Source organism: Ascaphus truei, chromosome 7 (assembly GCF_040206685.1).
Source record: "Ascaphus truei isolate aAscTru1 chromosome 7, aAscTru1.hap1, whole genome shotgun sequence".
Classification (NCBI taxonomy): Eukaryota; Metazoa; Chordata; class Amphibia; order Anura; family Ascaphidae; genus Ascaphus; species Ascaphus truei.
This window is the reverse complement of record NC_134489.1, coordinates 70,560,085-70,586,942: the sequence shown is the minus strand read 5'-3', so window position 1 is coordinate 70,586,942 and position 26,858 is coordinate 70,560,085. Positions and strand designations below refer to the sequence as shown.

The 26,858-nt window shown below is 45.6% G+C and overlaps 1 protein-coding gene across 1 annotated transcript in view; it reads right to left on the bottom strand.

Annotated features, from left to right (window-relative positions):
- Positions 1–26,858, bottom strand: part of PDE11A (phosphodiesterase 11A) — a 441,965-nt gene that overhangs the window by 63,397 nt on the left and 351,710 nt on the right. Inside the window, exons 13-14 of the mRNA XM_075608987.1 lie at positions 26,024–26,133; positions 5,128–5,218 (exon numbers count right to left, since the gene is read on the bottom strand). Of these exons, the coding sequence (XP_075465102.1) occupies positions 5,128–5,218; positions 26,024–26,133 (201 nt within the window). The remainder of the gene's footprint in view (positions 1–5,127; positions 5,219–26,023; positions 26,134–26,858) is intronic.

Genomic DNA, 26,858 nt, shown 5'->3' with positions numbered 1-26,858 from the left:
TTAACATGGTAGTGATTAAGATTTTTTTGGCCCACATGTGGAACTTCTTGAGGACCTGTGGAAAAATGACCTAATGTACAGTAATATGCCCCATAAATAAAAATTATTTGGGAATATAATAAAAAAAAGTGATTCAAAAAAACGTATTGTGTGAGTGTGATAACTTGTGTCAAAATTGTAATAACCGAATTATTGAAATGCACATACAGTCCGATCTATTACTAACTGGATTATGAGAGCTATTTTTATTCTTGCCCAGTAGTGAAAATGTTAAATTCTGCAGCAAAGGAGGAGGGGGGGGGGGGGGGTTAACACAATTAATTGTGGTGGGGAGGAATTGCTGCTTAGATGTATAGCTAATCAAATAAAGGATTATGGAATGAGAAGCATTGCTGCTTAACATCCTGCTTGTGGGACCCTATCTATTGTTATAATTTTTGCTTAGGTGCAGATACTAGTCCGGCATCGACACTTCATTAAGAACACAGCCCTTCATACTGGGAATACACTTCTGTTCAGCCATAAAACACATAATTTCTTTAAGTGTCGGTTTAGCCCAGCATCCCAACAGACTAATGTATTGTCCTATTAGCTTCTTATTTGTGTGATGAATTTCCCCACTGCTGTCTATGTAAATTCCTGGGTTTTTTTCAGCCCATTGTGGCCGTGCTCACTTCTTTTAAATCAACTGGAAGATTTGCACCAAATAACTCTCAGCCTGTTGATTCCCGGAAGCATTTGTGCATAAACTGGATGTTTACAGGGATGATCCTAGCTCAGCATCAGGAAGCAAATCATTTCTTCCAAAACCAAACAGGAAAGAGATATGTGAGCCGAGGTTAAATCCGAAAAAGGTAAATATGCCAATTGGTTGGTCTATATATCGAGGTGTGTGTATTATACACACACATATTTAGACAAGAAGAAACATATATGTTGATCTCACTCCAAAAATTAGATGTAGTCACAAAGACATGTCAAAAACGTCTCTTTATTTTTTGCAGAAAAAACAATGTTTTCTCTGCAAAAATAAAAAAGAGACGTTTTTGACATGTCCTTGCGACTACATCTAATTTTTGGAGTGCGATCAACATATATGTTTCTTCTTGTCTAAATTGGGAAGGTGAAGGAGTCCCATGTTGTTGAAACTGCACCACAAGCTCAAGCAGAACTCAATTTTGTGTTAGTGACGCAACGTGAGCCCCAAATACACTTCTATTTTTATATCCACATATTTATGTATTATGCCTTTTCATCTTCATCATATACTTCACTATGAAATTCTGCACTCATTTTCTATTTTGGAGTAGTGCTACTGTATTGACCCTTTAGCTGTCAGATTGGACAGCAGTGCAGTGTAGGGCCTTTCCGACAGTGAAAGGGTATTAATGTATTGGTTTTTATGTAGATGGAAAGTTACCCCTGTTCTCTCTTTTATCACCTAACCCTGATCAGTACTCTTTAGAATGGCTGCAGCAATCTTGATGTGACCGGCCCTAATTTAAACAGTACTTATTGGATTCTTTTGTTGCGGAAGCAGGGTTAAACATGCTTTGGATTCTATAACACATGGTAACCCGCTTGCAAAGGTGTTGTACTGCTAAATGTGTTTCCACTTTCCGGGGAATTCTCAGGGTTTAAAGTGTAATACTGGGCTTTATGGGTTACTGCTGCTTTTTCTTTTCACACCCAGAGTATCAATACTTTTTATTCACAAACTTACTTCCACATTCTTTATATAGAAAACTGTTTTTTTTTTTGTTTGTTTTTTAATAAAACCTTCCCCTCTCCCAATTTTTACAGCATAAGTACTGCTTAAATATGTAAAAATAGGGTCTTAAGAGATTTGCCCGAAAATGCTACATAACATCTGGTGCATGGATGTATTACAATATTAATACAATGGCCGTGATATATTTAAAAAATACAAATATTTTAAGGTGTCTGGTTCAAACTGACCGGATTTGAGGGTGAGAAAAACCATGCAGCAAATACATTGCATTAGTATATTTTTCTGAATACTAATTCATCCATCATAACATACTCCTCATGTAAATACTGTTATACAGTAATGGCCAAAAGGAACCATTTTATATGCCTGTGCTCCACTATCAGTTTTCGATTCAATCCACAGTGCCATCTAGTGGCCAAAACAAGTAATTAAATGTGCTGTAAATGAAAAGTTGAATTTAGTTTTTATCTGTAAAATAGAGACATAATACAGTAGAAAAGTTGCGCAGTAATTTTTTTTTAACATCAAAAAGCTAAATTCAACAATATTTCCCAGATAACATCTACCCCAGAGCTGTCCTGTGTCTGAACACAGCAGTTAAGGGCACCCCATATCACAAACAAACACACAAACCTTAAGTACACATTTCCTGATTGTCTGTTTCGCGCCAAGAACGTGCTGACATCATGGGGTCACGGAATCCAGCGCGCGCGCAGAGCTCAGCTGAGGGCAGATCGGGATCTGTCGGCCTGCACTCGGGGACTGGCATCTCACACATGCACAGTTCAATGTGACGTCATCGCGTGCGCGCTGGATTCCGTGACTCCGTGACGTCAACACGTTCTTGGCGCGAAACGGACAATGGGGAAATGTGTACTTAAGGTTTGTGTGTTTGTTTGTGATATACTCCTGGATAAAGTGCAACGTGCACGTAACGCGTGGGAGATCTGTTACACCTCTGTTTTTAATGGACCACCAATAAAGCATTATTTTTTATAGCAATTTTTGACCCATTCTCCTGGCTGTGCACTATATCTTCAATGTTTCTGATTTTACTCTAACATTAGCAGCATGCTTCACCGAGGGCACAGGACGGAGGCACTCTGAGATATGTGAGTACATTTATATCTTAACAACTCGTGTGGTTTAATAGCGTTCCTGGGACTATCCCAATGAGGTTTTAAGGAGTGGGCTCACAACCCACTTACTTTTTTCCTTCAGGGATTCATTGTCTCTTTTAAGGGCTTCATATCACCTGGGAGTTGGTTATGATTTACTTACATTACTAGCAGCCTCACATCCTGTGCCTTTGAATATGCATTAATTCTGAATATATATTATATGGATTCGGCGCTAGAGCGCGTATACCACTCAAACTTTTTTCTATGTTGCTGAAAATATCCTTTTTACCTTTCTATTGATTGGTTTATGAGGAGATAAGCAGCAATCGCTGTGTTTGCCGTGTAACCTTTCATACTATGGGTTCTTTCCCACTAAATGATGATGGCCTATTATTAGCCATCCTGGTTTATGTTCATTAATGATCAACACAGGCAATCAACCTTTAAATATGATTTCTAATGTCTGCATCTTTCGATTACCTGACCTCTGCTAGGCTAATTGTCTCTGGTCCTTTGATTGTTATCTCAGGTGCAAAAGCCACAGGCAGATTTTATTAATGACGTTAAATTGTCGAGACAAATGACATCAGAAAAAAATACAACCTATTCTAAATTTAAAGTCAGATATCCCCATCCCTAACTTGTCTTACTGCTGCATAAACCGGAATAGGACAGCTGGTCGCAGTCGTCTTGCCGTGACCAATTCTCCACCTGTGTTTGGCCGCCGAGGGACCCTTTGCCACACCACTCCGTCACTCGCCGTTTCGCCAATAAGGGAAGTTAATTATAGTGGTTTTAACGGTTAGGGTAGGGGGTTAAGGAGAAGGGTCTTAGGGTAAGGGGTTAGGTTTTAATTGTAGGGGATTAGGGTAAGGGTTTATGGTTTTTATGGTAGGGGGTAGCGTTAGTATTAGGGTAAGGGGTAAGGTTAGGGGCAGCAAAGTGGCCGGCGGAGAGATGACCCTACAGCGAGGTGAGAGGTAGCTAAATGCCGGCGGCAATTTGGTTGCGGGAAAACCGCCACGACCAAATGTACTAGACCGTCATAAACCCACTGTCCAAACTGTATAGCACTGATTTAGTAATGCGGTTGGCTACGTAGACCCCCTTAGTGCATGACTGCTAAGAACATCCCAGTTTCATGGTCAATGCTATCTAATCTAACAGTTTCAAGCAGCTGATGTCATTTGTTATGCAAGAGACGTTTACGCCACCTGGTGGATTATTTGATGCAGACAAAAGGGAGAAAAAAGTTATGCACACATATCAATATAGTATGGGCATCTGATCAGTACTTCCTCTCGCCTCTTATTGATACTTCCCCCCCTCCCCCACATGGCAAGCGATGGATACAATAAACAAAATGGCACAAAATACCGTGATACATTGATGCATGATAAAACTGCCCCAAATTGCCTTGATATATTGTATCTCTATCTCTAAATCTCTATGTAGAAACCCAAACATAATAATAAGACAATGGCATTGAGCTAGGAGAACCTGTCTCGAACCCCAATGCTCTTGGGCACATTTCTTTAAATCCCTGAAAATTAGGCAGTAAACACTAGATCATAAGCTTATTGAGACAGCAATTTATAGTAAATGTAAATTTTATGAATAGTTATATGTATACTATATATACACTATGCATGCTGTACAAAAGTTAATGCTGCATTATTATAATATGTACAATTCCTACTCAATCACCTATCATGTCAATTGTCCTAGTTGTACGTTGTAAGTATTGACCAATACATTCTTCTTAATACTGTAGTCTAGAGGTTATCAACTCCAGTCCTCAAGACGCCCCAACGGGTCAGGTTTCAGCACAGGTGGCTCAATCAGTGGCTCGTTGCTGAAGCTGGGATATCCTGGTACCTGACCCGTTGGGGCATCCTGAGGACTTGAGTTGAGAACCCCTGCGGAAGTCTATCCGTTGTGGATCTTCTCTGATCACAATACTAAAAACTATAATGAATTCCTGCAATGAAGTCTTTATTCCTTGGTAAAGACAAGCAAGTTCAATTCATTTCACGGAAAATTTATATATAATTGACATATAACCAATTTCAGTGCAGATTAGTCCAGATCGTTTTTTTAATTTCACAATTAGTAAGAATATTGTTTTTATATTCCTGTTCTGTGTATGTCGCATGGCAAGACTGTACATCCCAGGAGGCTTATGGGTCGAGGTAAGAACCAGCACTGGAACCAGACTGGAAAGGAAATGTGGCGTTATGAAGCCCTTCCCCCTCTTCCCCATGATCTGCGTACCTCACTTTGAAGAATCATGACAGCGTGATTAAAATGATGATGCTCCAATGTGGCGGAAGTTCCGTAGAGCTGAGACAAAGCTGAGCCACTTCTGAAAGAAAACAAAAAGCATGTCAGCAAACTGGCATCTGTCATTGCGTGTCTTTGGGGCATGTAATATGTCAGTAGCCTGCGGCTTTCATCATTCCTGATGAGCTATATCATTGACAGGCAATGACTCCGTGCTCAGTGACCTTGCATATTCACATACTAGAGGCATTTATGACGCAACTTGCTCTGAAATTTCAGGCAGATGTAGTATTGTACTGGGTAAATCTCTTTACAAACTCCATGTTCCATATATGTGTCTATATGGCTTCATTTATTTCAAGCTTATGTTTCTTGCAACCAAAACCAAAAACTAAATTACAACAGCATATACAACCAAAACCTGAAGTAATTACAAAAACATGTAACCAAATATACACGTTAGCCACCAAAAGGTAAGCAATTCAATTTTGTAGATTATCTCTGACAAATTGTATGTCTTAAGCGTTCAAAAGCTTCATCTTTATGCTTAGATATGTGCGTATATATATAGTATTTGCCTGATTATAGGGCGACAGTGAATACACACACACACACACACACAGACACACACACACACACACACACACAGTTGTCTGTCGGTTTGCGCTTCCTGCCACAATCAACATGGCTGCTTGTGGCCCCCATGGTTGAGCTTCCTCCATGTTACCCTCCTACCTCATACATCTGACTGCTGATTGGCTCGCAAAGTGGGCGGGCCCCCATAAGGCAAGTATGTACTTTTCAACTTAACTTTATATACATGTAAGGATGTGCATATATTAAAGGTTCCGCGCTGTCAATTACATAGGCAGCGCCATATTGTCCCTGTTTGCCAGCGAAGTTACTGCGTACCAGTTGGGCTGCGCATGCGCGAGGGAAGCGCGCGAAGGGGTTGAACTATGAACTCTGATGGTGAGAAGGTCAGCTGAGGCTGAGGACCAATGGGATGCGAGACTGTGTATGCAGGAACCGGATGCGTGTGGGCGGTGGGGCAGAGCAGCGAGGGAGGTGAAGGAGGAGGTTGGCGGAACCTCGGGTGCGAGAGCAGAGGGTCAGTGACCCGTCTGTTTAGGTAGGACATGCCCACAGCCCCAGGAGTCTTTCCCCCGCCATCGTAGGGTGCTGTATTTGTAAGGACGCCCATAGTCGTCAGGGACGTTTCCCTTTAGTGAGGTTCATATGCGGAGCTGCGGAGTTGCGGCCGCCATCTTGGATTTTCCCCGTCTGATGGTGCTGCAGAAGGGAGAGACGGCGCAAGGCTGGATTATCACTGGGGCCCTGTGGAGTGTCAAGGTCATCGTAGTGACCGGAAGGTATCCTTGTCTACACGTGCACCTACACCGGTCACCAGGCGCTGATCCCGCCTCCCACTAACTAATTGGGTTTCCTAAGAGAATTGCATATGGTACTATACTTTACTGATTATGAGACATACTCCTAAGGAGAGCGGCAGAGTTGCTTATGTACAGGACACTATCCCAATAAGGTGTGGCCGAGCCACGTTGTGTGTGTGTATGCAAATGTTATATGATAAGTCTGCATATCATTTGTTATTGTGTGATATAAAAAGGTTGCTGTTGCATACTGCTGTTGTTAGGTTCTTGCTCAGGGCATAATCTCTATAATGGGGATCCTGGGTAAGTGGAGGCGCTGCACCACAAGTGATAAAGGTATACCCCCAGGCTCCCAATATGCGGAGGCTCAGAGCTCCTGAAGCCACAGGTTTATGCACCGTAGTCCCTTAGTTCAGACGTTCACAAAAAGGGCTACATTTGGAGGCGCTGCTGAGATCTTAGACCTGGGGTGCCCCCACATTTTTTTTGTCTCTATTGTGCAACCAACCCACATCATGTCGGTGCCCTCGGCGCTCGAGGTGCGCAAATGGGCCCAACGGCGCGGGATCCCCTTGAACCGTGTTTTCGCGCTGGGCCATGTCCCCGCCATGATCTCGTTAGGCACAGTGACCGAACAGGTCCGAAAGCTTCCTCTCCTGGACAATGCCCAAGTACAAGACCACTTTTATGACCATGACCAGACCTGGCGCCGGATCTTGTATGCCACTGAACAAGATATATGCCCCGAGGCTTTGCCCCATATACTGCTGCTGCCCGAGGCTCCGGGGGTGCGCTGCCCACTAGTCCAGGCGGACACCTCTGCGCCCCTGGCCACCTCTACCCCTAGGAGAGAATATGCTCCCACCACAGGTGCCGCGACGGGAGGCCCCGACCACTTCCCTGACAGTGGCCTGCACCCTCGTTGGCCAGCCACCCTGAGCCTAGGCTCGTCGTCCACCCCGTCCGGCCTGCGGGCTGGCCTCAACCGCCTTAGCGTATCAAGATTGGACGCTTACCCTGCAGTCGGGGACAGCTTACCAGGAGACACCTCTATTCCCGCCATAGCCGCCGCTATCCACAACACCACCCAGTCGCTCCAGTACAGGAAGTTAAAAGCCTTCTCCGGCGAGAAACCCACGCCTCCAGGGGAAGTAGGGATAGAGGACTGGTTGGATCATACCGAACAGGTACTGCCTGAATGGACCTGCACGGACGCGGTCCGCAGACAACGCATAGTTGAGTGCTTACGGCCCCCCGCGTCCCATATGGTGCACTACTACCGAGATGACAATCCGGAAGCTGACGCGGCCGATCTTATCTACTGCCTGACCAAGGCCTATGGAGCCCCGGTGGACACGTACACGTTGATGTCCAAATTTCATGCGTTAACCCAGAAAGAGGGAGAAATGGTGTCCGATTTTCTCAGACGATTGCACCTGGACCTCTGGAATCTGGTGAGGAAAGGCGTATTACCAAGGATAGAAGCTAACGGACTACGCACCACTCAGCTGTTGCGGGGCCTCTTACCCCTACACCCCGTGTCGGTGCGGGTCAGTAGCTGCCTAACGCCTGGACAAGCGTTGTCGTTTCACGACCTAATGGACCGGGTTCAAGCGCATGAGACGGTGCTGCTGGGGCGTGACCTAGCCACCGGGAAGAAGCCCCAGCTCGGAGGTAAAGAGGCCAAGAAAGTGGAACCCAAAACCGATGCGCCTGAATCTGGGGACCCTGACCCCGAGGATGCCCCCACCCCCGTGACACCCAGACCTCGTCCCCCGACCAGGCGGAGCCCCCCCACCAGGAGAGACGAGGCTTACCTCAGCCAAATACAGTGTTATGCCTGTGGAAAGATGGGACACTTGCGGGCCCACTGCCCCACCTCACGAAGAACGTCGTCCCGACCGGCGCATTCAATGCCGTGCCAACCCCTGAAGGATGACCAGGCATCACCGCCTCCTCAGGGCTCCCGAATCGGCCCCGCCTCCATTATTCGCGTAGTTATCGAAGGCATCTACGCCGCCGCATTGTTGGACACGGGATCCCAAGTAACGATCGTATACCGGCCCTTCTACGACCAACACCTACATCAACTACCGTTGCTATCGGCGGATGCCCTGCGGCTACGGGGACTGAGTCATGAAGATTACCCCATAGACGGAGTAGTAAAGGTGCAGTTAGATATTCTCCAGCTGAATACTGGTAAACATCACCCCATGGAAGTGGAGGCCCTAGTGTGCCCCGAGCCGCAGGACCACCCCAGCGCCCCAATCATCTTGGGGACCAACGCTGACATTGTGCGCGCGGTATTCCGCCAGTTTTTGCAGGAAGCAGGAGAAGCCCCACTGCTGGCCCTGGCGGCCTGTCCCGCCCTTCAAGAGGTCTGCGGTAAAATTGCGACCGAGGAAGAGCATGGTGTCCTCTACAGTCAAGAATGGGGACTGACCCAGATTCCCCCGGGGGAAGGACGAATGATGGTCGCCGCTTGCCATTACCCCCGTCGACGGTCGGAGGATCAGCTCTTCACCTTGGAGAGTGTGGCCCAGGACGAACAACGTTTGGGCTACAAGGTACTAACCTCGGTCAAGGAATGGCCCGGGAAGATCCCGAAGCGCACCTGGGTATATGTGCAGAATATATCCCCGTACCCGATGACTATTGACCGGCGACAGACGCTAGGGAGGATATACCCGGTAACTTCCGAGGAGGAGGCCTCGACGGAACTAGCTAGGAGCTCGCCGGCTACCATAGCGCCAGCATTGGAATTTGACTTTGGCGACTCGCCCCTCCCGGATGAGTGGAGGAAGAGGCTACAGGATGAGCTACACGACCGAAGGGGGGTGTTCTCCACTGGTGACATGGATGTGGGGTGCAGTCGCAGTGCCCACCATACCATCCGACTGAGCGACGCCACCCCCTTCCGGGAGCGCTCCCGCCGGCTTGCCTCCAAGGATGCTGACGAAGTGAGGGGATTAATCGACGAGATGAAAACGGCTGGCATCGTGCGGGAATCTCGGAGCCCGTACGCCTCACCCATTGTGGTAGTCCGCAAGAAGAACGGGACGGTCCGTCTATGTGTGGATTACAGAACGCTGAATAACCGTACTATCCCCGACCAGTATACACTGCCCCGAATCGAGGACCTCCTGAATGCATTGACCGGGAGTAAATGGTTCAGTGTGCTCGACCTCAGGTCCGGGTATTATCAAGTGCCCATGGGCCCGGAAGACCAAGAAAAAACGGCCTTCATCTGTCCTTTAGGGTTTTACCAGTTTACCCGCATGCCTCAAGGGATCTGCGGTGCCCCGGCCACGTTCCAGAGACTAATGGAAAAAACCCTCGGAGACCTTAACCCGCGAGAGTGCTTAGTGTACCTGGACGACATTATTGTGTTTGGGCGGACGCTGGAAGAGCATTCCGAGAGACTGATGAAGGTGCTGGATAGGCTTGAGGGGGAGGGCCTAAAACTGTCGCTAGACAAGTGCAAATTCTGCCGGACCTCCGTAACGTATGTGGGCCACATTGTGTCAGCTGATGGGGTGTCCACCGACCCCGGAAAGATCGAGGCGGTGATGAACTGGCCCAGACCTCAAAATGTTCAGGAGCTGCGGTCTTTCTTGGGGTTTTGTGGCTATTATCGGCGGTTCGTGGAGGGGTATTCCAGCAAGGCCAAGAGACTGAATGACCTTCTCAAGGTGCCTCCGGGAGAAACCGGGAGGAAGGGGAGCTCGGCGCAGACACCCTTTGGGAAGACATGGACTGCAGAATGTGAACAGGCCTTCAAACACTTAAAGACCAGCCTCACTCAGGCCCCCGTCTTGGCCTACGCGGATCCTGAGCGAGACTATGTCCTACATGTCGATGCTAGCCTCAGCGGGCTAGGAGCGGTTTTGCATCAGAAGTATGAGACCGGGCTACGTCCAGTGGCCTACGCGAGCCGAAGTTTAACCCCTAGCGAGCAGAATTACCCGGTCCATAAGTTGGAATTTTTGGCGCTAAAATGGGCGGTGGTGGACAAGCTGCATGACTACCTATATGGGGTGCAGTTCGAAGTACGTACGGACAACAACCCCATGACCTATATAAACACGTCTGCCAAATTAGACGCCACGGGACACCGTTGGTTAGCTGCTCTAGCCAACTACAGGTTCAACCTTAAATACAAACCCGGACCCACCAACATAGGTGCCGACGCCCTGTCTCGTCGCCCGGGCCTTCAGTCCACCCCTGATGAGGAAGTTTGGGAAGAGATACCGGGTCCAGGAATTCGTGCCCTCTGCTCCGTGGCTGCGGTAGTCGACGACCACGTAGCATTCTCAGAATTGCGGATTGTTGACTCGTTGGGATGTAACTCGCGGGCTATCCCCTTGGCCTATCAAGGTCGAGAGGGGATGAACATCACTGAGGATAATATCATCTCGTGGAGGGACCTAGTGCATTATCAAACACAAGACCCCATAGTGGAGTTAGCCCGTCAAGCGGTACAACAAGATAACCCTTCTATACTGAAGCGAGCCCCCGGAGACTTGGTGAAACTCCTGCTAAATGAGTTTGGGAAGTTTGAGATGGACAATTGTTTGCTATATCGGGTGATATCCTATCATAACCATCCCGATCGGCGTCAGTTGTTTTTGCCGGAACGTTTGAGAACCCTAGTCCTCAGGGCCCTTCACGATGACCATGGTCACCTGGGCATTGACAAGACGTTTGGGCTACTACAGGATAGGTTCTATTGGCCGAGAATGAGGGAGTCTGTGGAGCAACATTGCCGGAGGTGTAATCGCTGTTTACAACGAAAGACACTGCCCACCAGGGCGGCTCCCATGGCACACTTGAAAAGCTCGGGTCCAATGGATTTGGTGTGTATGGATTTTCTCTGTATCGAGCCCGACAGTCGGGGAGTTAGTAATGTTCTTGTGATCACTGACCACTACACTAGGTACGCCCAAGCGTTCCCTACGAAAGACCAGAAGGCCGTAACGGTGGCCCGAGTACTATGGGAGAAATATTTCATTCATTATGGACTACCAAATCGTCTTCACTCCGATCAGGGCAGGGATTTTGAGAGTACCCTGATACGGGAGTTGCTCACTCTATTGAACATTGCCAAATCGCGTACTACCCCGTACCACCCCGAAGGGGATGCTCTGCCTGAACGGTTCAATCGCACTCTGTTAGATATGTTAGGAACCTTGACGAGCCCGAAAAAGACGGAGTGGAGTAAACACGTCGAAGCATTGGTACATGCGTATAATTGTACCCGACATGAGTCCACCGGGTATACTCCGTATTTCTTGATGTTCGGAAGAGAAGCCCGTTTACCGGTGGATGTGCGCCTGCGGATATCTACCGATGGGGTATCCAATAGGACGCACTTTCGATATGTCCAGCGACTAAGGGACAGTTTACAGCTGGCCTATAGATTGGCTGAACGGACGACTGCGAAATTGAATGCGGGAAATAAAAGGCGCTACGATCACAAAGTACGTCACAAGGAAATTCACCCCGGAGATGCGGTCCTCTTACGCAACTTAGGTGTTCCTGGGAAGCATAAATTGGCCGACCGGTGGCGGGAGGGTGTGTATGAGGTGGAGTCACAGATGCCTGGTCTTCCTGTGTACCGAATCAAGGATTCTGAAGGCCGCGTAAAGGTGTGGCATAGGAATCATCTGCTTCCCATACCTCAAGTAGGGACGGACGAATTGGAAATTCCAGCCACGCCCATAGATGGAGAAGTTGAACACACAGAGGATGGCCCAGAGACTGTAAAAATTGCCACCTCTGAGGATCCAATGGAAGGAACCTCTCAAAGGGGCCTTCCGGCCGTGGAGGCATCTCCCGAAGGAGCCACGGGTAAAGAGCCTTTTGGCCCGAACATTGATCAATTGACTCCCGTGAGTCAGCCTCTAGACCCCCAGAGTCCATGTTTTACACCCCAAAGAGACTGTGCTAATGCTGAACACCCCTCAAGGGTAGAGATGGAAATACCAGTTGAGACTGAGCACTCTGCAGAGGAAGATCAACCCCGCCGAAGTCAAAGAAACAGTCAACCTCCCATGCGAATGGCATATGATCAGTTTGGGGCACCCCATTATGAGGCTCAGCAGTGGGCTCGGCATAGGATGCAAGCTGTGATGGTACTGTTTAATGAGATGTGTAACCTAATCTAGGAAGAGAGGGTTGTGTACATAGTTAATATATGTGCTTAGGTAGTCCAGCGGGGACGCTGGATTCTGGGGGGGGGAGAATGTAAGGATGTGCATATATTAAAGGTTCCGCGCTGTCAATTACATAGGCAGCGCCATATTGTCCCTGTTTGCCAGCGAAGTTACTGCGTACCAGTTGGGCTGCGCATGCGCGAGGGAAGCGCGCGAAGGGGTTGAACTATGAACTCTGATGGTGAGAAGGTCAGCTGAGGCTGAGGACCAATGGGATGCGAGACTGTGTATGCAGGAACCGGATGCGTGTGGGCGGTGGGGCAGAGCAGCGAGGGAGGTGAAGGAGGAGGTTGGCGGAACCTCGGGTGCGAGAGCAGAGGGTCAGTGACCCGTCTGTTTAGGTAGGACATGCCCACAGCCCCAGGAGTCTTTCCCCCGCCATCGTAGGGTGCTGTATTTGTAAGGACGCCCATAGTCGTCAGGGACGTTTCCCTTTAGTGAGGTTCATATGCGGAGCTGCGGAGTTGCGGCCGCCATCTTGGATTTTCCCCGTCTGATGGTGCTGCAGAAGGGAGAGACGGCGCAAGGCTGGATTATCACTGGGGCCCTGTGGAGTGTCAAGGTCATCGTAGTGACCGGAAGGTATCCTTGTCTACACGTGCACCTACACCGGTCACCAGGCGCTGATCCCGCCTCCCACTAACTAATTGGGTTTCCTAAGAGAATTGCATATGGTACTATACTTTACTGATTATGAGACATACTCCTAAGGAGAGCGGCAGAGTTGCTTATGTACAGGACACTATCCCAATAAGGTGTGGCCGAGCCACGTTGTGTGTGTGTATGCAAATGTTATATGATAAGTCTGCATATCATTTGTTATTGTGTGATATAAAAAGGTTGCTGTTGCATACTGCTGTTGTTAGGTTCTTGCTCAGGGCATAATCTCTATAATGGGGATCCTGGGTAAGTGGAGGCGCTGCACCACAAGTGATAAAGGTATACCCCCAGGCTCCCAATATGCGGAGGCTCAGAGCTCCTGAAGCCACAGGTTTATGCACCGTAGTCCCTTAGTTCAGACGTTCACAAAAAGGGCTACATACAGTACATACATATACATAAATATACATATATTATATATGTATATATATATATATATATGTGTATACACATACACACATACACAGAGGCAGAGCTGGATGTTTTAGCGCCCGAGTCTGCTAGTCAATGCTCTTCCCCCCCCGCCCCCCCAATTTGTGCATCCAGGCAAAACAACTCCTGTATCTTCTAACTAGGGGCGCGGTGATCCTTCAGGCACTTGCTTCTTGCAAGGTTTTACGAAAGGGCTGAGAACATGTGGATGGCTGCATGTTTCTTTTGTTTTCTGGCCGAGCCCCAGGCATGCAGGATTGTAATGTGTTCTTGGGCAGTTCCGTGCTGGCGGGTTTGCGCCGTGGTTGAGAGACTATTCTGAGCCCCCAGTCGAGCTGACCCACCCTAGTTCCGCCACTGTGTGTGTGTATATATAAGCCCTGAGGAAGGTCCCGCTACGAGGACCAAAACATTGGCGGCCCTGTGTTCACAATACACATCTTTTGGACTACATTTGCGGTGTGCTGTCTTTAGTTATCAGGATCTCCATGGCCACTATATGCCTATACCTCTGCTATGGGACAAGCATCTGCCTTCTGTCAAAACGTGAGTGCAAACTTCCATACCAATGACATATATATATATATATATATATATGCCTGTCTTCCGGGATAGGACTTCTGGGGCAGGCCCACTTCCTCCGCCAACCCGAGACGGATGTCCCTGCCCTTCCCCTTGTCGGCGGGCTAATCTTCAATGGCTGGATATCTGTGCTCCTTCTGCGCCCCCTATCAGGCTGCGCTAAGGGCAGCTTCCACACTCACCCCGCCCTACTTCGGCCTCTGTATAAAGATGTCAAAAATATGATAATTCCCTCAAGATTTTTTGGCATCAACATTGCATATTTTTTAAAGTGATTATTCTATTCTCATTATTTAACCCCCCCCCCCCTCCTCCCCCAAACCTAGCGTGTTGTGTTACGATGACATGCCCAACTTTCCTTGTGTGAGTAGAAATGTGCAAATACATCTCACTCAAAAAATTATAACCCTCTTTTTTCCCACCTGTGACAGGGTGAAGTCAACCCCTATCAGTTATGCCTGGGAAACATATGTCTGAGTGCTGCATTCAGCACTCAGAAGGTTAACTCAGAAGGTTCAATCAGGAGGTAAGCTGACACCTGATAGCCAGCAAGGTAGAAAGGGATCTTGTTACTGGTAGTAGCTGCCTGTCCTAGACCAGAGCACACTGCTATGTGAGCTGTCAGCCAGAGGGATTTCACCAAAGTCACTACTTCAACCAAAGTAAGGATTGTTCTTTTGTTTTCCTGACTGCTTAAAGTACACTTATGGTTTGGTTATGGCCTAGCGAGCCAGCCTACTAGATAGGCCTGGTGTGTTAGTCAGATCTCCCAATGTGGAGCAGGATTTGTTTTGTTTAAAGGGACAGTGTACCTGCATGTTATGTTGCTGTGGAGAAATAAAGCCACTGAACGTTTTCATTATCCTGAAACTATACGTGTGGACTGTTCCCTCACATCGGCTACAGGCCGTCCTGCCACACCACCCTTAATATTTGCAAACTTTAGGGTAAGAGTAGCTCTCCTAACAAGATATTCATGTTTGGAGAGGGTTTTTTTTTGTAAAAGCTTAGTATTTTGTCCTCAATTCGCAGAGAATGTCCACAAATATTCAGCGGTTTTATGGCAGAAGACTGATTAGTAAATATTGGCCAGCCCTTTACCCCACTTTTTACTCCAATAACACATTGATGATTATAGCCATATTTATTAAGCAGTGCTACTCCGCAAGACTCCTTCCAGCACTCCTTTGTAAATATGGCCCTTTGTGGCCCATTCAAGCGAATTGGCTGTAAGGTGTCTTCTGGCCCGGAAGGTGTCACCTTTTAACATTAAAGCACAAAAGGTAACCCAGTGATCACTGAGAGGAGGTCTTGATCTCTCTTAGATCCCCATGGTCTGTGCTCTTCTTTTCATACAGTACACTGATTGGCTGCTTGTGGTGTCAAGTTAGGACATCTTTTGCCGAAAGGGGCCAGCATAGGAGAAGGCAAAAGAGAATTGAACCCGCTCTACCTACTAGAACAGACAGGTGCAAAAAGGGCAAATGACTAAAGAATGGAAGAAAAAACACCAGATCTAGCAAAGACACTGCCGTCTGGATAAGTCCCTAAAAATGCACTCTATGTCTGGAAGGGGAGTAGTACCTGAATCAGCCGTGGATGTGCAGTAAGAAGCAAAGTACTGGGCCAATGTGTATTGCAATATCCGGCCGCTCCTCCTTCTCTTACCGTGCTCCCCAAACTGGAACAACCTACCAGAGACTCTCACATCCACCACCAGTTTAAGTTCTTTAAAATCTAAGGCTGTCTCACATTTTAATCTGGTCTGTAACTGTTTCATACGCCCATAATATACATCTTCTCTAAATGTACATACTATGTATTGTATATAATGTATACCCTGTTCATTTATGTAACTGTATTTGTAACCATGTATTATTTGTCATCTTAACTATGCCCAGGACATACTTGAAAACGAGAGGTAACTCTCAATGTATTACTTCCTGGTAAAACATTTTTTATAAATAAATAAATAAATATGGTTGTCTTAAAATCCTTTAATAATAATAATTAAAAAAATAACTTAGAACCAGACAGCAGTAACAGTGAAAATAGATGAAGTAATTATAGTGTGTCATGCGTATGTCCACTTGGTGGCTCGGGTATACGGCGTGGTAAGCACCACAGCCCAAATCTAAGAGTATACCCCTGTCCTGGTGTGGACCAGTCAAACAGTTGCCTGTAAGTAACTAGTAATGCAGCACGACGGACTGGGAATTAAGAACCAGAATCACGAATAAAACATACCAAATAGATTATTGGCTGACAAGTGATTCTGCTATGGTCACAACGTCAATGCATATAAAACCCACCAGCATATATTCTGGCACCAACATATGGATATATTAGCCAGAGCAGCCCAATGCCCTGTTACAAAGGAGATAACATGGGCAGTGTGGGATAAATGAAATAACACATGTCCCACTGTCTTGTGACACAGAGGGAAAGAGTGATCCACGCTCGTGAGCCTGGGTCTACAGATGGTGTTTAAATGCAAAATAAATAAGGAGCACCTATAGCTCCACACACATGATACACACAGAGAAAAAATGGGATTAATGCTAAAACCTGCCAATTGGTATGTAACCTAACTGCTGAGGTGCTTAGAGCTAGTGGTTATAAATAGGTAGGGATTAGGACTCCATCCCAGGATAAGAGCCAGAGGAGGGGTCTCATCTGTAAATATGTAAGTACCAGGGTTGCCACCTTCTGCTGAATAATAATTCCAGAGTCTTTTTTTTTGTACATGTTTTTATTAATATATTTAACTCTCTTACCTTGTCCAGCAGTGGCATCATTGGGAGGCATCTTCCAGTCAACATGGCTCTGCAATGTCAAATGGCGTCGCGTTGCCACGCGCCGCAGCGTCACTTGACGTCCCGTTGTCATTGCATCATTTGACGTCGCAGAGCCATGTTGATGGGACCATGCAGGAAGAGATGCAGCCCAATGTCGTCGGCTAATGATGTCGCCTTCCAACTCCTCTGTCTGCCGCCCTGCACTGCTCTGATGGTCCTCCATCTCCCGCCCCCCAGTTTGTGCACCTCGCCCACAGATTTGAATACTAAACCCGTAGCCCGGAGATACCTAGCAAAAACCCGGAGTGGTGGCAACCCATGTAAGTACTGTACATAGTTATGTAACTAGTAGAATAGTGATGGAGTCCCTTTGTTGTTTTAATAGATAGGGAAGTGCCCTTGAAGTTATGATCCTTAGCATGAAGGAGAAGAAGTACACGTTCCCAGATGGAAGGCCTGTGTCACCTAGGGGTTACCCAAATTGTAGCCCTGGGACTAGACAGGAACAGTATTGGATAGTACCCCTGTACACACTCCCTCTGTGAGCATCCCAAGGGAGTAATAGGTGGGGCAGAACAGAGTACAAGTCCTCTTTAGAAGATAGAGAAGGGCTAGCCCAAGCAGGGATGCACAATGTATCAGAAGAAGAGTAATATGTAGCTTAGGATACCCTCCTGCTGTGAGCATCCCAGGAGGGCATAAAGTAGGGCCCATGGAGGAGGGACCCCTCTCTGCCATCCTTGAACTGATGCACCACCCAAATGGATAGTCAGAGGAAAAGATAGTACAAAGGACATGTTTGGCCAAAGATATATAAGGGGCAGCCCAAACAGGGACCCAGAAAGTATTTGAAGAACATGTAACAGAAGGAATACTCTTTATCTTGGATATCTATGTAACCAGTTCAACTATCCTAAGGCTAAGGCCCCGGTCCCAGAGTCAGCGCGCCCGCACTGCAGACAGGCGGGGCGCTGACATACACAGACCGCGATATGCGGTCTGTAGGGAGCGGGAGCCGGAGCGGGAGGTGGGCGGGAGTGGGAGGTTTGAGCGGGAGGGGGGGCGTGGCTTGAGCGGAGGGACCCGCTACTCTCCCCCCCCTCCCTCCCTTCACGGCTCGGGTAAGTAAAGCAACACACACACACACACAGACAGAGGCAGGCACACACATACACACACACAGACAGAGGCAGGCACTCACGCACTCAGGCACACACATACATACACACACACACACACACACACACACACACACAGACAGACAGACAGAGGCAGGCACTCACGCACTCAGGCACACACACACATACACACACACAGGCACGCACGCACGCACTCAGGCACACACACAGACAGGCACTCACGCACTCAGGCACACACATACACACACACACAGACAGGCACGCACGTACTCAGACACACACACAGACAGGCGCTCAGACACACACACAGACAGGCACTCACGCTGCTGTCACTCCACACTTCTCCCCGCTCCCCGAAGCCTCTCCTCCTCCCGAAGCCTCCCCTCCCCATTGGCTCACAGCCACACCACGTGACGCGTCAACGCTAGGGAACACCATTCTCTTGTATCCTGTAGCGGCTGACGCGTCACAGCGTGTAGTAAGCTGTGCAGCCAGGGGGGACCGGCTCCGCAGGATTCCCCTGCTGGTGGGGAACTCGCGTGTGGCCGCCCGAGCCACCGAGCGCAGCGGGACCGAGGCCTAAGACTGTGCCTCTCCAGGAATGCAGTGATGCATCCGGGGAAGTTGTTATTCAGCTAACTCTGTAATTAAAGCCTATCCTGTTTGTAACTACAAAACTCCTGGTGCCTATCTTTTCCATCACTCAGCAGACCGCTGACAACCTCTGGGACAAGGTAAATCAATGTGAATGCCTACTATACCACTACACTGATGTAACCTCCCCAGGGAGCCGGGCAGGGAGTGTTACACACTTCTGGGACCTTTGGAACACGCCTGGACCTTTCATGTAAATGGGAGCTACTGTATATCAGCAGACGTGGAGTGGACGTGACCAGGCCTAGACATGAGCTGAAATAGCACTGTAGTAAGTTCACGAAATATGATTGGAGTCAGCAGCATGTCTGTCATCTCCCATAATGGTCTTGCTGTGGATTGTTATGCAATCCACTGTACAGATAGAAAATTGATTTTAAAAAAAATGTTGTACATTTTTAAAAGTACTTTTCTTTCATGTTTTTTTCTCTGACATTGTTCTGACCGCCTCACACCTTTTAAAGGTCAGTTCCTACTAAGGCAAACATGCGTTAAGGGCAGTGGTAAAGATGTGGTTTGTGAAACCGGCAACATCTTCCCCTTCCCCCCTCCCACCCCCCACTGCAAAGATCTGACTGTTTATCCCGACCCTAAATTAGCTTATAAATGGGTCTTTTTCCTGCCAAAGCCCTATTTCAGAGTCTCGTAATTGTAGAAAAATAGAATCTATGGCAAAATGGGATAATTTGCTAGAATTTGTCAGTTTAATACTATAGTTCAATAGAACTTTTCATGAATATTCGGGGAAAAAAATTGCAAAGCGACTCTTGGTAAATTTGACATCTCTAGACAGTGGCTTGTTTAAAAGTGTATATGTACTTGATTGAAACTATATTTTGAAATACTCTTAAAGTTTCCAATTTGGGGGGGGGCAGGAAGGAATTGGCAATCTATCTCATATCTGACTCTTTTTCAGTCAACAAAACTAGATGTGAATGGTTCTTTTTGCTCTATTTATGATGTCATCATTAGTCAAACAGATATATACATAAATAGCTGACTCCAGTGCTCCCAGGGGGAAAAAAGCAAAATATAAATTTTTCACAAGATACAAATAAGTAAAAAAGTTACTTTAAGGGTGATTGAATCTTTCTAAGAAACAATATTACACATAATAAGTTGTTTAAAATCGTCTTATCCGTGACCCGCTAAGTTGGACTGTTTTTTTCAAATATCAAGACAATATCGACCAAAAAGTCTCAGTGCACCATTTAGCAATTTTTCAAGCACTGTAAGTGTCCCGTGTAGGTGATTAGGGTGGGTGACAATATGGATTAACAGAAAGCGTTTGGAGACGAGTAATTTTACATACACGCAAAAGCTATTTCTGCAGAATGTTTGAAAATCTTTTGCAGAAGTGCCCCCACCCATAAAATGCATGCAAAATGTAAAAGAAAACTGCAGAATTGAAAAATAACGTGTTGGAACCGATAGAACCTTTCAACAGGAGTATACAGTAGCATCATTGGCCATTGTGCTCCCTTTAATCCCTTCACTGCTTGTGGGGTTAAGCATTGCTTACAGTAGCTATTTACTGAAGCCCAGGACTCTATAGTACTCAAGAGGTTGGGGAAGACAGAAGGCCGACGCTGTGAATGGTTAAAATCTGCCAGAAGAAGCACTAAGGAATGCAATTATGAAATTGAGAATTGTTGTGAGGGGGTGGAGAACAGGATTGGACTGTCACAAGAGATTTATGTGCCCTACTGTTTCACTTCTGGAACCCAGCCTATGGTGACAAGATGGGTTTTCATTCTCCAGAAATGAGTGGAAGAGATTATGCTGGAAATGAATAGAGCGAGTCTCCCTGGAGTGTATCCTGCAAAGCTGCACCATGCTGATATTTAATCACCAAAGGCAGCTGCAATACAGGGAGGCGAACTGAGAAACAGCATCCGTAACCAAAAAATATATATTAGGGTTCAGGTGTGCTAATAGCAATGTGAGAAAATGTTACTCCACAAAACCTTTGACTTGGCGACATCTGTGGGACACAGCCCCACTTACATGGTTTAGGATTTTGTCCTCATTCAGAAATTGCCTTTACATTTCCTTTCATCGTACTGTATAGTTACATACTTTCAATGTGAAATACTTCAGCGGGTTTCTATTCAAAGCTTTCAAAATACAGGCACTTAGTACGTTGGCATAATGGGGTCCTCGGTATTCATGCGGTAACATTCAATCTCTATTTAAACGATGCACAGAATAGTTGCATTTGCAACTAAGACATTAATGTGTTGTAATCATCTATCAGGTAGTGGTATTACCCTAGTGCTGGTCATGTGGGCTGCGGACTATACGGAGTAGTTTTCTATCCCAAGAGAAATGTTAATGTGAAATGATTCTTGTGCGGTCTCCTGTATATGGCCACCATTGTATTTTGCTTAAAAACTCAACCCAGAAAACTGAAAATAAAGCCGGACGTGTTGTACAGTATACAGTATATCTGTGGGCTTTATTGTTGTGTTTTCTGGAGTTAGGCTGGTGGTCTTAAATTGAAAAAAAAAAGTCACATATGCAATAATTAAATAAATACCTTCATAGATGGTATTCAAGGTCTGAATTTCTGGAGCTAAAGACAAGGTCTTTAAAGATGCAATCTTACTTAAAGAATGTAAAGGATATATATATATAAATATATACATATATATACTGTACTGTACTGTACCACATAATTCTCTACCACAATTATATCATTTTAAATATTATGTAATAATTACATAATTGTGTGAAAGTATATGTGTGTATTACACACACACACACACACACCACACACCACATACCACACACCACACACCACACACCACACACCACACACCACACACCACACCTACACACACACCTACATGTGTGTCTATGTACTGTATCTAAACATCTATAGAAATATCTATTTATAGAATAGACAGTGTCAGATTTCCCATTAGGCCCAGGCCTAGGGCGGCAAAATTCTGGGGCGGCAAAAATGTCGCCCCATATATATTTGCAGCGCTTTCGGGCCTAATGGGAAATCACTTACATATACACCGGGCGCCTCCTTGCCGTCTCCTTTCTGCCACCTTCCCCGTCCTGTTTCGCAGTGTCAAATGACGCTGCGGACGTCACCAACGTGGCATCACACGGCGTCTCATTGCCATGGCAATGTGATGCCGCTGTGACAAATGATGCCGCGCAACGAGGCACTGTGCGATGTCACTTTGGTAATGTCCGCGGCGTCATTTGATGCTGCAAATTGGAAGGCGGAGGAGGACGGCCGAAAGGAGGCGGCCAGCATATGTAAGTGCCTAGGGGCGGCGGATACCGAAATCCGCCGCTGAGCGTAGATATGTATATACAAGTCACAAGTCTCAGGTTCCACACACTGACAGTAACAAGTCTCAGGTTCCACACACTGACAGTAACAAGTCTCAGGTTCCACACACTGACAGTAACAAGTCTCAGGTTCCACACACTGGCAGTAACAAGTCTCAGGTTCCACAGACTGGCAGTAACAAGTCTCAGGTTCCACACACTGATAGTAACAAGTCTCAGGTTCCACACACTGACAGTAACAAGTCTCAGGTTCCACACACTGGCAGTAACAAGTCTCAGGTTCCACACACTGGCAGTAACAAGTCTCAGGTTCCACACACTGACAGTAACAAGTCTCAGGTTCCACATACTGGCAGTAACAAGTCTCAGGTACCACAAAAGAAAAGAAAAGAAAAATTTGTGCGCCTGGTGATCAATTCGTGAAACCACTCACCGTACAAGGGATTGACAAATGAATCCAGGTGTGATTGAAAAATAAAATAAAATAAATAAATAAATAAATTGAAACGAAATACACCTTAATGATGTGAATAAAATTGAATCCTATAAATATATATACTTTAAACCATAAATAGGTTGTGTGACATGAACCATTAGGAGTGAGAGGGGTTAATTGTGGATATAAAACAAAAACTACAAATACAAATAAACTACAGACACTTAGCCCCAAAGGTTTAAATGAGGACTTGGATCTCCTTGCCTTTCAATGAAGTTGAGGGGTTTTTATATATTTTTTTTTTATATTTTTAATATATATTTTTAATATATATTTTCAATACATTTTTATTATATATTTTTAATACATATTTTAACGATCCAATACGTCCTCTTCCAATAAGGTTCCCCAAATTGTACTGTAGTGTAATGTTTTTTCTTGTTTCTTTTTATCCTGTTGATCTATGCTCTTCTTTTATGGGATGCAATTTATTCATGTTTTTAAAGCTAATTTGTTGATCACTATAAGACTCAGCAATGAGGTATCCAATTAAGTAAAAGAATTCATTATTGAAGTATACTCTTGGTGTGTTGTATAGTATTTTTAGCACATTTTTATTATATGCCATTTATTGTTTTATATATGGCCAGTTTGAGTAATATCACAAAACTCAATGATGAAATGTTAAATTGAGTAAATGAATTCAAGATTTATATGTACTCTTTGAGTGTTGTTTATTTTTTAAAAATATATACATTGGGACTTTGTAATTTTTATTAATAATGTATCAATTCATTTAAATGTTATGTTGTTTTATTTCTATGTAATTTTTCTTTATATAATTGTTTTTTTGTGACATGAACCATTACATGGGGGTTGTGTTGGTGTGCACTGATGTACCCAGGGCGTGATATTGTCAATGAAAGCCAATTAGGCTAATTGATGACCACTGTCCAGAGGGGTATTTATAGTCCACTCAAACACCCCCATGGTATCCCTGATGAAAGCACGTCACGTGCTGAAACGCGTAGGAGGAGGAGCTTTGAGGGGTTACAGCTCTTGTGCATCCCTGTCTCATTGCCACAGTCCTGGTGGTTTTACGTGGAGTCCCTTGGAGAGTATACTGCGGAGGCTGTGAAGATTCTGAAGCTGTGTGGGGTGTGTGAGATTTGGCTCTCAGCCCCTGTGCGCTCCGGTAGTTCCAGGCAACGGCCGGGAAGGGTTGGTGCGTCACGTCCGGCCGTGACGTCATACCCGGAAACCCGGCGCCCTGTGAGCAGTTCCATCACTGGTGTGCGAGCTCAGGAGAGCTGTGGAGCGGTGTTTCTGCAACAAGTGCTGGGAAGGAGGAAAGAAAAGGAGCCACCAGCGCGAAGTGTATGAAGTCTGGGTGAGCGCTTTCCACATTTGATGCCTACGGCACCTTCCCATTTCTACACACTTCAATACCTGCACAGTTGGTAGCGCTTTCCATCCCAGCTACCATTCTGGATTTTCACCTCTCACAGGCCACTCTTGCCCGAGTCTGTCCTATCAGACAGGGGCATTAACCTGTATCCACACCACCTGGACAATTTCTCTCTGGCAGAGACTTGTGCTATTTATTTTATATATTTTTGTGTAATTATTCATGCAATTTTATGCTCATTTCATATGTGGTTTTCAACATAAAGTGGCTGCTGGGCCTGATCCTAACTCATATAGCGCTTCCCTGTTTGTTTGTTTATTGTCCTCAGGTTCCACACACTGACAGTAACAAGTCTCAGGTTCCACACACTGACAGTAACAAGTCTCAGGTTCCACACACTGACAGTAACAAGTCTCAGGTTCCACACACTGACAGTAACAAGTCTCAGGTTCCACACACTGACAGTCACAAGTCTCTGGTTCCACACACTGGCAGTAACAAGTCTCAGGTTCCACACACTGACAGTAACAAGTCTCAGGTTCCACACACTGGCAGTAACAAGTCTCAGGTTCCACACACTGACAGTAACAAGTCTCAGGTTCCACACACTGGCAGTAACAAGTCTCAGGTTCCACACACTGACAGTAACAAGTCTCAGGTTCCACACACTGACAGTAACAAGTATCCGGTTACACACATTGACAGTAACAAGTCTCAGGTTCCACACACTGACAGTAACAAGTCTCAAGTTCCACACACTGACAGTAAGCTCTCACTGTGTAGAGCACTATTAATACATTATTATTTTCTGAGCAATAAAACTAATTTAACAAAACATGTTGGAACTGTGGCATTGCGAATGTGTAGTTTGCTTGTCAACCTGTCTGTATTGGTTCATCACAACACATACATTTCAGATATAAAAAAATAATAGTTACTTGAAGTGAAAAACAAAAGTTACGAAGGACTAAAAAGTGCAAGTAACTTAAAAAAAGTATCAAAATAAAGGATAGAATGTTATACCTCATCAACAACAGTCTACAGTATATTTAAATTAATTGTAGAGCTGTCTTATATTGGTATGTATATTTGATATAAAGAACATACTTAAAAACGAGCGGTAACTCTGTATTTTTTCCTGGTAAAATATTTTATAAATAAAATTAAATAATACATTTTAAATCCCTGTAAATGCATAGAAGGTATTAATGCGTGCATTGAGGTAGTTGTGGCTTTAAAAAATAAAAACGAATAAAATGTCACCCCAGGGGGAATAAAATGTCACCCCAGGGGTGGCTGCATGAATTCTCCTAAGGCAGGAGTGGCCAACTCCAGTCCTCAAGGGCCACCAACAGGTCAGGTTTTAAGGATATCCTTGCTTCAGCACAGGTGGCACAGTCATTGACTGAGCCACTTGTGCTGAAGCAGGGATATCCTTAAAACCTAACCTGTTGGCTACCCCTGTCCTAAGGTATCATTGTAAAGTTTGTTAGAATAGAAGGGTGCTTTATCCCAAATATGAGCTGGTATTATACATGAATAAATGCTAGCTGCTACAAGTACTGGTGCTTTAGTATCTAACCTGGAAAACACACGCTATAGCATTATTTTGTATTTTAGAGGCCAGCTCACAAGGGAGAAACTGAATCAACAGCATGAGACAAAAAGGTAATTCTGCAATTAAAAAGAGAAAAGGGAAGTATAAAGATGGATGGTCTCCCATTATGCTTTAGCACACTAGTAACTGGCCCTGTTGTTGGAGCATGGAAATTAATGATCCTCTCTTTAGACCCTGTCACACTGTGCTTCAGTAACAAAAAAAGGAAACATTAATGAAATAACAATTAAGGCACTTACTTGGCCTGGAAGGCATTGTTGGTTCCCCTGTGATCAAGGTCATGACACAGACATCCCACAATCACAGCCAAAATTTCAGTATCGCCCAGGATTTCCTGAAACCCTGCTGTCTGTGGGGGGAGGGGGGACACAAAAAATGATGCTGTAACTACAGTAATGCAGGCAGGAGAAACCACTGATTTTAGCCAAGCTTGTCAGCAATTGTTCCATTCTCACCTGCCCCATTTAAAAGTCCTATCTGCGATACCTGATTTTGAAATACACTTTAGGGGATATTCACTCATCTCTGAAAAGTCACCTACAGTATAACAATAATGTTTGTGCTTTCTGCAGGCATTCGTGTCTTTCCTGGTTAGGTTTAACACCTGGAAGGATATCTGCTTTATTAGGGGGTGGCTGTTTTCTTTCAAAGGGATTCATAGATTTAATAAATAGCAATTACATATGTATTTCTATGAATAACAGAAAAAGTACAGGATGTATTTATCAGCTCCACACCCCCTTAAAAACAAATATTATTTTTAATAAAGTGAAATAATGCATTTGATAACCTAACATGTACTAGACATAGTTTAAGATGTTTAATAGTGTGTAGAATTTAGAACTAAGAGCCTAACCCTAAATGTACAATGACAGATTCAATGGGATATAAGTGAAAGCTGCTTTCATTTGGGACTAGTCAATCGATCAAGGCACCTACAGTATTTACCAAGTGATGCTATTCTATAAGACACTTTCCGGCGGCCAGAAGACACATGACAATTTACCTGAACTGGGCTGCAACGTGTCCCCTGGTGCTGTACAATCTGTCAGTCGCATACAGTTTGTCATAAGG